The following is a 13,707-nucleotide window of genomic DNA, read 5'->3' as shown; positions in this document are numbered from 1 at the left end:
GGTTGCGGTTGATATTGATGTTGATTTATTGTTAGAGAAAAATATGTATTTTGTTAAAACGGTACTGCTGATCAGTTCAAATGAACATGGCATAAGGCCCAAGTCCACCCCTGCAACCTACATTTTTTTTATTTTTTAAAAAAATTGCAACATGAATTTAAGGGTGAAATGGAGGATAGGAAAGTAATAAAATGAGATGTGAGTTAAAACCATCTCTTTTGACCTTTGTTTGGTTTCTATACGTCCAATTTGCATAGCAGAAGGGAATGGGATATGGAATGAAGTAGGTTGTTGTGGCGGGGTTAAAGCATTCTTTCTATCTCCTTTGTTAATATGGAATGGATTTGGGTTGGGGATTTATAGTTCTATATGACCATAATGTCCTCTCGTAGCTAGGCTTTGGGATAAGAGTATAAGACATAAGAGAACTGTTTGAGATATGAAGCTTCTTTCTCAAAATTTTAAACCGATGATGAGGGGTAAAATAATATCAGTAACGTGCAAATTTACCATATTGAACTTGGTTATGTTACCGTTGAACGTTGATCGACTCTCTATTTCAGCATACCAAACAAAGGGGATGGGATGTCCACCTCTGTTTTGATTTTCATTTCCAAATCACGTCGCATCCAAAAGCTATAGGTTTTGTTTTTACTCGGCATATTTATCCACCTTTTATCCTGTCTTTTTTATACCAAACCATCTTAACTCTGCTTTTTGAGAAACCAGGACGTTTTTGAGTTTGATCAAACTATAAAAAAATTACTAATCGGATAAGTATCATTGGATTAATTATAGAATATTAATAACATTTTCTATAAATATTTGAATTAAAGCATATTAATAATATTTTCTAGAAAGTATGACTTAATTCAAACCCTAGAATCAGCATCACTAGAGGGCAGAGGTAGGATATTTGTTCACTAAACTGGTAGATTTGAGTCATAATAAGAGCTAAGCAGTGAACTTAAACTTCCATAAATACTGCTAAGTTGATGTGTTATGTACTTAACCTCACAAATGTCAGAGCAACTGTCCGTTATTATCTGAATCGTACACTATATGAACTTCTATTAGGGAGAGTTTACATCAAACTAGCGGGCTTGTTCGGCATGACTTATTATAGCTTGCGGCTGATTTGTAGGAGCTGATTTGTTATCAGAGAAAAACACTGTTCCATGGCTTGAAAAGTAGAGCTGATTCTGGCTGATAAGCTCAAGCGAACAGAGCCCAGATCTATGATCATAACCTCTCATCTCCTACTTCCACTGTCTTTTAGTGTTGCCATCACTTATGACTTTGCTAGTGTACTACAAAAACAGCCTAATGCAAAAGTAGATTTAGGGCCTCTCTGAACGGATTTTTCAGTTCCGGCTTTATCACTATAGCAGTACTGTAGTGAGGCCGGAACGAGCCTCTCTTGTGTAGCTCTGGCGGCGTCTCTTGCTTCCAAATCATTTTCAAGTGGAGCCAGAGCCAGTGCATAACGGAGCCCCTCAAAATGGGACCTTAAGTGTTGATAGAAATAGAAATTAAACGTACTAGAAAACAGATTCAAAATAATAATAATGATCTTCGGTCCTGTTTGGTTCCATTAGTCCCTACCCTATTTGAATCAAGTACTAAGGTCTTGTTTAAATTCATGGTGTAAAGTTTTGAGGTGTCACGTAGGGGTATTGTATAGGGTGTTCGGATACTAATAAAAAATAAATTACAGAATCCGTCAGTAGTTCGTGAGACGAATTTATTAAGCATAATTAATCCGTCATTAGCACATGTATTAATGTAGCACTGCATTGTCAAATCGTGGACTAATTAGGCTTAAAAGATTCGTCTCGCAAATTAGTCGTAAACTGTGCGATTAGTTATTTTTTAGTCTATATTTAATACTCCATGCATGTGTCAAACATTCTATGGGATAGGAAGTAAACTTTAGGGGAGAAACTAAACAAGGCCTAAAGCTATTAAAGTTGATGGACAATGATCAAAACACCCATAATTTTTGCCCATTTTCCTTCCCCACGCTGTCGTGGTGCCCAGTGAGGAAGGGAGCACCGCCGTCGTCGGAGAAGCCATCCGTGCTGCCCGGCGTGGCCGGGCACGACGCGAGCTCCGAGCGGCGAGCGGGCCGCGCGTAGCCAGCAACAGGGGCGAGCGGTGAGTGGGCCAGCATGGGCGCGGCGAGGCTAGCGAGGTCGGGCGCGTGCAGCAGGCGGCGGGGCGAGTGCGGGGGCTTGGCGTGGCCAGGGCTGGTGGCCCATGCGACGCTGGGAGGGGGCGGCGAGGTCGGGGTTGGGTAAAGGTCAAGTGTATTAAAGAGGGAGGAAGGGATGCTTTTTTAGTAGTTTAGTCCCATTTGATCATCCCAAAATACTAAACGACTAAACTATTTAATCTCTGTTTTAGTCACCTCGTTTAATAATTTAAAAACAAAAATGGACTAAAATAGGAGGCTAAGCTTTAGTCCTATGAAACCAAACGTGTCCTTCGTATACTAGTAGTAACCTTTTGAACTGTTCTTATGGGCGCAACTGAATTCATATACCCTCGGCGCGCTGGCGTCGTCCTCCCGGGCGCCGCTAGCCGGATACCCGGTCTTGCCGCTTGTGCGAAACGAGAAGCTAGTGGCCGGTGGGCCACGGCCGCAACCACAAGGCCTCGATGGCTCCCGTGCATAGCATAGCTGCGGTAAGCAAGTTGAAACAGAAAGGCGTTATGAAGCAACTTACGATTCTCCCTCGATATCCAGCAATCCCAAACAGCCGCTTTCGTATGAACTTATCAGCCCGCGCTTATCAGCTATGGTAAAGTATTTTTCTCTCAGACCCCAAGCACTGGCACAGACGCGCAACCACCTCCGCGCGGACATCGGACACGAGCACGTCTGTCCCTGCCTCCCCCTCCCTCTCTCAGTGGGTCTCGGGCTGGCCCGGCCAACGTGGCAGGCCATGCTTATCAGGCTAGCCTGGCTCGAAAATCAGTCTAGCAGGCCATGCTTGGGCTGATGGCATGCCGTGCCTAGCACGGGCCCGTGCCGTGCTGGGCCGGGCAGGCCCGTTGCCCATCTATAGCTAGAACGACTGTCCGCGAAGCGTGGCGTGCCCTGTCAGCTGATTCGGACATCCCCTGATGTGCTTTCTCTTCTCCTGCAAGCTACCGCGCACTGCTGCGAAATCCACGCAGGATCAGAGAACGATTGAGGGAGTGTTCGGCTGCTATTATAGTCATAGTATAATATTTTTCTCTCCCAACAAATCAGCCATGCGAATCAGCCCAAAGGCCTTTACGAGCAGGCCGAACAGAGACCCTGATATCTCCGTAGATGAATAGCTGGCTTTTCTAATCCTGTCAGGAGAGCGGGACGGGGACGGCGGCCATCATCCATCAATAATCCAATCCGCCGTCTCATTCTCTACGGATCGAACCAGCAGGGCTACTGGGCTAGCGTTCCTTTTCACGTGAGATCCGCGATCAGGAACAGCGTAGCATGCCGTCGCGTTAGCGCCCTAGCTCCCGTGGCCCGTGGGGCGACCGCACCGCCGCCGCCTACCTAATCGCCCTTCACATGTCTTTGCGGCGCTAGCTGTCGCCTGACGCCGGAATTGCATTCACGGGAAGAGAGAATTAGAAATCACGGACAACGGACGTGGTACGTGCACACTCTGGCAACGCAGATACGGCTGGAAAACGAAAACACTGCGGTAAGGAGGGAGCATAGCATGTGGTCAGCGACTCTCGTGATCATGCGTTGCTCATGGTGCGCGGCTGCGGCGCTGCGCGCTCCAAACAACGGTGGTTAAGTTCCCAGGGCCCCATGCCCTGACAGGCTGCCTGCCCGGCCGATCCACGTCGAAAGATGCGAAGATATTGCTCGGAGACGATAGGTTTCGTTCGGCTTCGGCATCCTCATCATCAGGAGACACCCCCACCCCCCCCCCCCCCCCCCCCCCCCACCCCCCCACCCAAAAAAAATGCCGTGCCATGCCTTCGCCGTCGCCAGTGCGTTTCTGTATCGCCGGGACGGGACAGTGACAAGCTCACAATGATTGCCACCGGTAAAACAGGACAAAAGAAAAGAGATATTGGCTAGTGCTCCTACTTCACATAGTACAAGTGCTTTGGCGTTCCATTAAATAAAGGGATTGCATTTTTTGGACTGATAATGCAAACGAGATACACGGATAAGGGATAACGCAGGTGCTGAACACGCTGCCATGTTCTAAAGTGCTTGTCCGCTTCGAGAACCTAAGCATTTCCCAGGTTCCCTTTACTACTACTAGTACGCACTACTTTATTATATCACAGCCCGTTGCGTTGAAATTACTGAGTCAGATTTATCACGCTAGAATTATAAGTATTTTTTTTTCACAATAAAACAGCTTCAACCGGTTAAGCCTCGAGTAAATAATTCTAAGGTCGCCATCATCACGGAACGGTCAGAGTCAAACCACGTCCATACAGTACTTCCCCACAGCCCCCCGCACAGGACTGTTCCGCCGCCGTCCGATGGGATCGGACGGTCACCATCTAACCTCGGTAGAGGGACCCCACACCCGCACCGCTGGCGGCTCTGCTCCAATAAATTTCGAACACGAGTGCTCCTGCAGCCAGTGCCACAGCGCATCATCACCCAAACCTTTTTTTCTCTTCTTTTTCTCCCGGAAGTCCCCTCCCACCACCACCACTCCAAAAGGCGGGCACCAAACACCAACCCGAGCACGGAGCACGAGCGCCCAACCAAATGGCGCCGCACACCACGGCGGCGGGAGGAAGCGGCGAGGACGAGGTGTCGGAGGCGGCCGCGGCCGCATCCCCCGCGTTGCGGCACCGCCACGCGGGCAAGGGCGAGGGCGAGGGCGAGTGGCTGGGCAGCAATGGCGCTGGGGCTGGGGCCGACGGCGGCCAGGCGGCGTCCGTGGAGCGGGTGTTCGCGGACAAGGCGGTGCCGTCGTGGCGGGAGCAGCTCACGCTGCGGGCGTTCGTCGTCAGCGCGCTGCTCGCCGTCATGTTCAGCGTCATCGTCATGAAGCTCAACCTCACCACGGGGATCATCCCCTCCCTCAACGTCTCCGCGGGGCTGCTTGGCTTCTTCTTCGTCCGCATGTGGACCGCCGCCGTTCGAGAGGATGGGATTCCTCCGCCAGCCCTTCACCAGGCAGGAGAACACCGTCATCCAGACCTGCGTCGTCTCCGCCTACGGCATCGCCTTCAGCGGTCGGTAACCAACCACCAGAACCCCCCCCCCCCCCCCCCCCCCCCCCCCCCCCCCCCCCCCCCCCCCCCCCCCGTCCCGAACTATGTATGTTTCGCTAGTACTACTAGTGTACTAATTCGTGATTTCCTATCACCGCCGTTGTCTGCTTGAGTTGAGAGGAACTTGTGGTGATCGTGCTTTTGGGAGCGGTTGTTGCGTCGATTTCCTGCTCGCCTTCCTATGAATCGCCGATGTGCCGTTCGAATTGGTATGTTTGGTTTGTCTATAGTGGCTTTTGGGTGTGGGAGTAGTCTGAGTGTATGACGCAGATACAGAGAGTCACAGGGGGGCACATAGCGTTCGGCTGTAGTTGGTAAGCCTGAAACGTCAGGGAATCGATTGTTCTTTTGCCCCAAAGGAAAACACCAACCGATCGCTTTCAGTAACGACTCAAAATAGCGTTATCAGTGCAAGAGCTCTCGCTCTATGCGGGGTCTGGAGAAGTGGCAAGCCTTACGCTCGCCTGTGCAATGTGAGCAGACCACGACTCGAACCCAGGATCTTTCGGTCATAGGCGGTAAGACTACCGCTTGCACCAGGCCCATCCTTCTTGCTTCCTTTGCTGAATAAACGTGTAAAAAGTCAACAAAAATATTTTTCAAATATTTGGCGCTCATAATTAGGTGATCAACTTTGGGCAAGAAATGCCATTTGTACTCAGGACAGGTTGAAACGGGATGAGCCTGCTTGGGTTGACTCCTCCCCTTAAAATAGATGCATAGTACATGCGTTGCTTTTTTTTTTCCTTTGGCAGACATGGCAGTATGGCACATGCATCTGAAGCATTGGTCGAACATAAATAACTATTTATGATCTGCAAGCTCATTTGTGAACCATGTTATTTAGTGCGTTGATGCCCAATCTATCATGTGCAACCACTGGACTTGCAGGCTGAAATAATTTGAAATTGCATAACAAAATGGCCCATACGCATAGGTTGGTCAGCTGGAATTAAGAAGCTACTCTTATCAGCAAGTTTAAATTTGCATGTCCTCCATTGCAGAACTGCAAATCTGCAACAACGCTTTCAGGAAATGAGTGATTATCTGTGTTTTGAAGTGGTCATAGTGTGATCAGATCATTTAAGGCATGAGACAAGTAGCATGTTTTGGTGCCTTATCTGTCCAAATCAAATAAGTAATCAAATCATTGTTTTTCCCTGTTCGAGAGTGTGACTCACATCACTGCATCAGATAAGAATGTTGCGTTAAAGCCAACAAAAAATATGCAAAATGGCTTATACTCTTTTATTCAAATTAATCAGGTGGCTTCGGCAGTTATCTATTTGGAATGAGTGACAAAATAGCTAAACAAGCAACAGAGGCTAACGATGCTAATAACATAAAGGATCCTCACCTTGGATGGATGATAGGGTTCCTATTCCTTGTCAGTTTTATTGGTCTCTTTGCGCTTGTGCCCCTAAGAAAGGTATGTCTCCAATTCTTTTCTCCATTATGTTCTTACTGATTTACTGTATGGAAGCAAACTTGTTCTTATCAGCTTAATTTTGTTTCAGATTATGATTGTTGACTACAAGCTGACCTATCCAAGTGGCACAGCCACTGCATATCTCATCAACGGGTTTCACACACCTGAGGGAGCCAAGCTTGCAAAGTATGTCCATACAGTTCTGCTTTTGGCTACTTTGACCTTGTGAAAACTATATCCATTATTTTCACCACCTGGTCCATGTTGTGCAACTCCTCTTACAATGATAATGATATATTTCAGGAAGCAAGTAAAGACGTTGGGCAAGTACTTCGTGTTTAGCTTTTTCTGGGGCTTTTTTCAGTGGTTCTACACTGCAGGGGATGAGTGTGGATTCAAAAATTTCCCAACATTGGGCCTTGAAGCTTATAACAATAGGTCAGAACTGTGACACTATCCAAGATATGACACCTGCTGAGTATAATGTCCAATATCTGGAATAGTTTATACGTCTTCCATCTGGTAAAACAATAAGAGCTTGCAAATTCATCTGTGCCATCTCTTGTTATGCTGCACAAGTAAAACAGCAGTTATTTATGCCAAGCATCTGAAGTTTTGCTTAGTATTTCCAATTGGCTAGGCGCTAATTCAGAGGTATTGGTCTCTGATGCTAAACTTGGCTTATCGTCTTTCAGATTCTTCTTTGACTTCTCTCCTACATACGTTGGAGTTGGCATGATCTGCCCATACATCGTTAATGTGTCTGTTCTGCTGGGCGGTATCCTCTCATGGGGTGTAATGTGGCCTCTCATTGCCAAGAAGAAGGGGAGTTGGTACCCGGCTGACCTCGAAGACTCAAGTCTACATGGGCTGCAGGCTTACAGGGTAAACATCGATCCTACTTATGGCTGTTCTGTTATCTTTTCCCAAAGCTATACCATTCAGCTTCATCGCATGAGAACATTAGTTTTGTGACGAAGAATTCAACTGCTAGTTCCTTGCAATTGCAGGTTTTCGTTTCCATCGCTTTGATCCTTGGGGATGGTTTATACAACTTCATTAAGGTGCTGATCCGCACAATTGCGGGCTTCATAGCAATGGATGCAGCAAAATTCAAAAAGCATGCTTCCTGTTTCGGACAATGGCAGTTCCATGTCCAGTACTGAAGCTGTATCCTTTGACGATGAACGTCGCACTGAGATTTTTCTGAAAGATCAAATTCCCAAGTCAGTTGCATACGGGGGCTATGTTGCAGTTGCCGCAATATCTATCGGCACCCTTCCTCAGATCTTCCCGCAGCTTAAGTGGTACTACATTTTGGTTGCCTATGTCAGTGGCACCTGTCCTGGCCTTCTGCAACGCGTATGGAAGTGGCCTCACTGATTGGTCTCTCGCCTCCACCTACGGCAAGCTCGCCATCTTCGTGTTCGGTGCATGGGCCGGGCTCTCACAAGGTGGCGTGCTCGTTGGGCTCGCTGCGTGTGGTGTCATGATGAGCATCGTGTCGACAGCCTCAGACCTGATGCAAGACTTCAAGACTGGGTACCTGACGCTGGCGTCACCGAGGTCTATGTTCATCAGCCAGGTGATCGGCACCGGGATGGGGTGTGTCATCGGGCCCTGCGTCTTCTGGCTCTTCTACAAGGCGTTCGGTGACATTGGCGAGAGTGGCACAGAGTACCCGGCGCCCTATGCCATCGTGTACCGCAACATGGCCATCCTCGGCGTGGATGGCTTCCACTCGCTCCCTGAAAACTGCCTCACCCTCTGCTACATTTTCTTTGCGGCAGCGATCGTCATCAACCTTGTGAGGGACCTGACCCCGCACAGGGTGTCGAGGTTCATCCCGCTGCCAATGGCGATGGCGATCCCGTTCTACATCGGATCCTACTTCGCCATCGACATGTTTCTGGGCTGCGTGATCCTCTTCGTGTGGGAGCAGCTGAACAAGGCGAAAGCGGACGCGTTCGGACCTGCGGTCGCGTCGGGGCTGATCTGCGGAGATGGCATCTGGACCCTGCCGCAGTCCATTCTGGCCCTCGCCAAGGTGCAGCCTCCCATTTGCATGAAGTTTTTGTCCAGATCGACCAATGCCAAGGTCGACAGCTTCCTCGGGTTGTCATGATTTTACATAGAATGGCAAGTAGGCACGCCGTCATCCCGTAATTATTGGTGTAAAATGTAATCCCCAGGCTACTGATTTGTAGAAGAGAAGAGGTTTTGCTGTGGAGTGATCAAAGCATTGTCCGTGTAGTCTGTGTCAAGAGGAAAAGCTTTACTGAATATCCCTCTGCCTTCTTTGGTTCAATTCATGACTAGCGTATTTCACGGTTATAGGTCTTTTGGAATGTGAAACGTTCGAATTTGTACGAATGGATAGGTGAAACTTTGATACTTCATGGGCAGGAAAAATCACACAAGGCAGATCTAGCACCAGGGAAGTTTGGAAGGATACTAGAGATGGAATATAATGGAAGAATCCATTCCTAACTTATTTTGCTAGATCCTACACACGGTGTTACTTATACGTTACTTGAGTAGCAAACACAACTGATGTCCTGCAGGTAGACCTAGTCCACTCACATCATATGTCCGTTACATATAACTGCATAAGAGAGCAGTACTTAGATACACACCTAAACCTAGAAGTTAAGCTGTTGACACCCTGATGACTATATGCAAGATAGAGGCGATCCTGCAGAGGGTTTACATTTCTTGCTTGAAACGGCTCCATACCTACACAGAGCCTGAAGGATGGACTTGCGACATGATCATCCATTCAGGGCAGACTTGAAATGGTTGTCATCAATCGTGTTGTAAATGTTGCCCTGGTCAATATGCTCTTGGATGACCGCCCTGTGAAAGTAACAAGTGGCGTAGTTTGTGATAAAGAATAAAGACAAGATTCAGAATTGTAGTTCATGATAAAGAATAAGACTCATTTCGATAAAAGGGGTCAAACAATTTAATGGTAATATCTGTCTGTATCATATCAGTTTCTGTTTATATACCAAGAAAAAAGATAAGTCCCTGAGATTGGGAGGCTGTAATCAGGAAAAGAAAAGCTACTGAGCAGAGTACTAATAACTAAGAACTTGAAGAACAATATGCAGGAAAGCAAGCTGCCAGTCTGGTTTTGTTCATTTAAGAAAGAAGATAGCAAGTTGAATACTGTATATTTTAGAGGGAGGGAGAAGGCAGAAAATACCTGACTGCATCTTCTGGTAGTTTAAGACGAGCTGCGACATCTTTGATGTGCAGTCCATGCTCCCGGTCTCTACAGTTGCAGTCATCAGTCTATTTCTCAACAAGATATGCTCCTCACATTTGTAATACAGTAATAAATTTGCTTTTAAAATTGGCACTGGAATACTAGCAAGGTAGAAGAAACAAACCTACTACAAAATGAGGTTTATACAAGACCCTTGAATCTATGGAATACAAAATTAGCCTCAGATGGTGTTCATCCAATTCAGCGTTCACCAAAAGGAGAATAAACTTTCCTGAATTTGTTCTCCTTACAGTTCTTCCATTATTTCTAGGTTCATAACCCTGAGCTAGCCTAGTGCCCTAGTGTTTCTAGGTCAAACCATTACTAAGTATGGCCATTCTTTACCATGGAGCTTTTCAAGCTCCGTAGGTTTGGTATCTGTACCAGCTTTAAAACACTATGGGGCTTGGGTTCTTTGGACTATGCTATTCATGAACATGAATCATGCGTGTAAGATTAGTTTTCTTTTACTGGGTCATGAAAAACACAGCAATAACATTTGATGGTAGAATCAGCTATAATTAACTTACATGGCTGCTGGGTCATGAAAAACACTCATGACCAATTTTGATACGTCGTTTCCAGCAGCGTTTCCTGATGCAGAAAACGTTGCAGCCTGAGGAAATAAATATGAAACATTAGAAAGAGACTGGTAGATATTTGTAATATTATACAGTTAGAGAAACTACCTGATTATTAGAGAGCCAAACTTGGTTAGTATGACCAGGGGTTGCCACTCTAGCATTTATTTGGGCCTGCAACCAATGTCACCATAAAAAAAAATTGATCACTGGAAAACATAAAATCACCCACAAAAAACTTAGTAAGTCACTCAACTCCCGGAATTAAATATGTGGGATCTTAGTACCTTTGGCCTGGTATGATCCAGATGCACCTGAATGCAGTGCAGAAAGTGATGGGGTATTTCATTGAAGTTTGTCACACGCCTGACAAGAAATCATAAACAATAAGATTTCAAGAAAAATGTATGTCTAAAATAGCTGTATCAAATTCACAATATATTTGTCCAGGCAAGGTGAGACTTTCTCCTCAATACTAGTTCATAAGCGACATTGAATCATCCCAAGAAGATCGTGCTACCAATTTGAGACATCAGATGACAAACAGCTTTCAATATGATATAATGTTGGATAAGCAACAATGAAACATTGCACATTTCATTAACATCGACATACTGGAGTATAAATAACCTAGACAGGTGGACGCAAACCTAGCAACCACTAAGTTATTATTTGAATTTGAGACAGCATAAGCCTTTTATTTAGTCTTCTACTTTAGCACAGGAAAAATGAAATTTTAGTACGGTGGTGCAATTCCATGGAAGAGATCAAACAACACACCAGTAATCCACAGGAAGCGGACATTGGAAGTAAGCATCACAAATCACCATGCAAGAGTAGAAAGACTAGTATATAGAGCTCACCGCACAGAGTAGGCAACTACATTGCGCTTTCCTTGAAAACCTTTCAAACCGCCATTGACTATGACATAGTTCTGGTTACTTGTAAAACCAAAACAAAGCAACACTATCAATTTTGACGCAATACAAACTGAATCATTGACATGCGACAGTTAATCTGTAATTCTTACTTGACATCAGCCATTTCCTTGGCATCGGAAGACTCATTTTCCCTTGAAAAAAGAATGGCATTAAATTAATGGAACAATCCAAAAGTGCTAAACATCAAATACAATCTGAAGCATCCTACCAACGATTCACATCTATCTTGCCGGTACCATCATCAAGAGTGAATTGAACATCTGTGACGCGCTCAACCTTATTCAACATGCGTCCAACAAGCCTAACCTGCAATCCAGAGTAAATACAACATTTTAAATGACTTCGATATGCCAACTAAATGCTCAATGCAAAACCGTCTGAAACCAGATAAACTAGATTTCACAAAAAATAAATAAAAAAATAATAGACACTATAGCAAGTATTGGAAAAATCGCATAAAAGGGAAGCATTTCATTGAAACCCACCATACCTATGTCCCAGAGGCTAATTTTCAATAGAACGACATCAGACAAAAGAGGTCATTTTTGTTTCTTAATGGATAATGGATCTACTAATGAACAAATCTTCCATCGAAGCACTGTGACCATCCAAACCCAACCGCAAAAAATGCTCTTTATACTCCAATATCTGGTCCATGAACGAAACTTACAAGCCTAAGCACCGCCGGGAAAAAAGGCAAAATCCGTACCGTGGACACCTCAACGCCGTCGATGGCGAAATTAGACTTGTCATCGCTGGCTTGCGCCGCGTCCATGATCTGTTTCACGGTGAGCGGGAGCAGCGTCTGCGCGCTCCGACCCTGCCCACCACACCGGTCGATCGGGAGCGCCCATGACGGGTCAGCAGGGGATGGAGAACAAATGGACGAAAGGGAACAAAACAAAGGGGGGATTCAGAAGGACCTTGGAGAAGCCGCTGCTCTCCGGGACCACCGTGGACTGTGAGGGCATGAAGCCCCCGCCGCCGAAGAGCGAGCTGGCGTTCCCGGCGCCACCGCCGCCGCCGCCGTCGTAGTGCCCGCCGACGCCACCGTACATCGCGGCGGTTAAAGCCCTAAACCCTAGGCTTCCAGAGGAAGGAAGGGAGGAGCAAAGGAACGAAGGCGGGAGAACGGTTGGGTTGGGGGAGCCTTTTGCCTCGTCCTATTTTGAGCGGAAATGCTGGCGGCCAGGCGGGCGATCGTTCGACCGTGCGCAGCTGTGCCGTACTTTGACCTTTCCACTTTTTTTTTTCCCAGGGCTAGCGCTAGAACGTCCTGCCGCACAACTCGTCCGGAGGCTGCTCCTGCACCCGCGTCCATCCCATCCCATCCCATCCCACGCCCCCGTGCCCCGCATCCCATCCACGTCGCGCGCCCTGCATCTCGTCCCACGCTAGCGCCTACTCCCTCAGTCCCCAAATACTTGTTGTATGATTTAAAAATTATTTTATAATACTTGACGTTATAGATAACATATCAGTCTAATCATAGCCAACTTACATCAAGCGGTCAGATCCTGTCCTCCACTCACCTGAAAGATGGATTAAAAAGCAAAAAAAAACGTGTACCGATAGCCTCTTCAGTGTGGAGAATTGAATAGAAAAATATTTTGAACTCCATTCTGCAACACATCACCATCACCTGCGAGATTGCCATGTACTGTAGGGATGTTAGGGTCTTCTTGCTTGGGCATTGGTCTTCGTGATAGCTTCTACAACGTCCTTTAATCTAGGACAGAGGGAGTACGTCCGAATTAGCACCCTGACGACTCCTACTCCAACGCTGAGGTGAGACGGAGGAAAGGGATGGAAGAGGAGGGAGAGGAGATGAGAGGAGATGGCGAGGTGCGTCAACCGAGGTAGGAGCCGAAGCCCTACGACAGTCCGCTGTCCGTCAACTACCGGCGCTATTGCAACATATACAACACCCGATCTACTTTTAAAACATCCAGATACAACATGTGCAATATACGTCTGAAGACAGATGAAACATTTGAAACACTTGCAAAAACACCCGAAAACAATTGAAAAGTCATTGTAAAACATATGCAACGTTCAAATAAAACACTTGCAATATATGTGCAAAACATATGCAACATCCAAATAAACACCCTTACAATATACGTTTGGAAAAACAGATGAAACATTGGAAACAGAAGCTTGCAACATACGTATGCAACCATTGCAACATTACGATATACTTTTGTAACATCCGTATGAAACACTTGCAAT

General features: G+C 46.4%; 1 protein-coding gene and 1 pseudogene across 1 annotated transcript; one reads left to right on the top strand and one right to left on the bottom strand.

Moving 5' to 3' along the window:
* The first annotated feature begins 4,635 nt into the window (after positions 1 to 4,635).
* Positions 4,636 to 9,176, top strand: LOC136467308 (probable metal-nicotianamine transporter YSL14; annotated as a pseudogene).
* Positions 9,177 to 9,179: 3 nt separating this feature from the next.
* Positions 9,180 to 12,642, bottom strand: LOC136467313 (replication protein A 32 kDa subunit B-like). Its single transcript, XM_066465962.1, has 10 exons — positions 12,399 to 12,642; positions 12,185 to 12,295; positions 11,684 to 11,781; positions 11,565 to 11,606; positions 11,398 to 11,475; positions 10,822 to 10,900; positions 10,643 to 10,708; positions 10,484 to 10,569; positions 9,891 to 9,959; positions 9,180 to 9,538 (listed from the first exon to the last, which is right to left on the bottom strand). The coding sequence occupies exons 1-10, from the start codon at positions 12,531 to 12,533 to the stop codon at positions 9,454 to 9,456; spliced, it is 849 nt and encodes a 282-aa protein (XP_066322059.1). The 5' UTR covers positions 12,534 to 12,642; the 3' UTR covers positions 9,180 to 9,453.
* Between the last annotated feature and the right edge of the window lie 1,065 nt (positions 12,643 to 13,707).

The sequence above is a fragment of the Miscanthus floridulus genome, chromosome 7, assembly GCF_019320115.1.
Source record: "Miscanthus floridulus cultivar M001 chromosome 7, ASM1932011v1, whole genome shotgun sequence".
NCBI classification, from domain to species: Eukaryota; Viridiplantae; Streptophyta; class Magnoliopsida; order Poales; family Poaceae; genus Miscanthus; species Miscanthus floridulus.
Note: the sequence above shows the minus strand (reverse complement) of the source record. Positions and strands in the feature narration are given on the sequence as shown.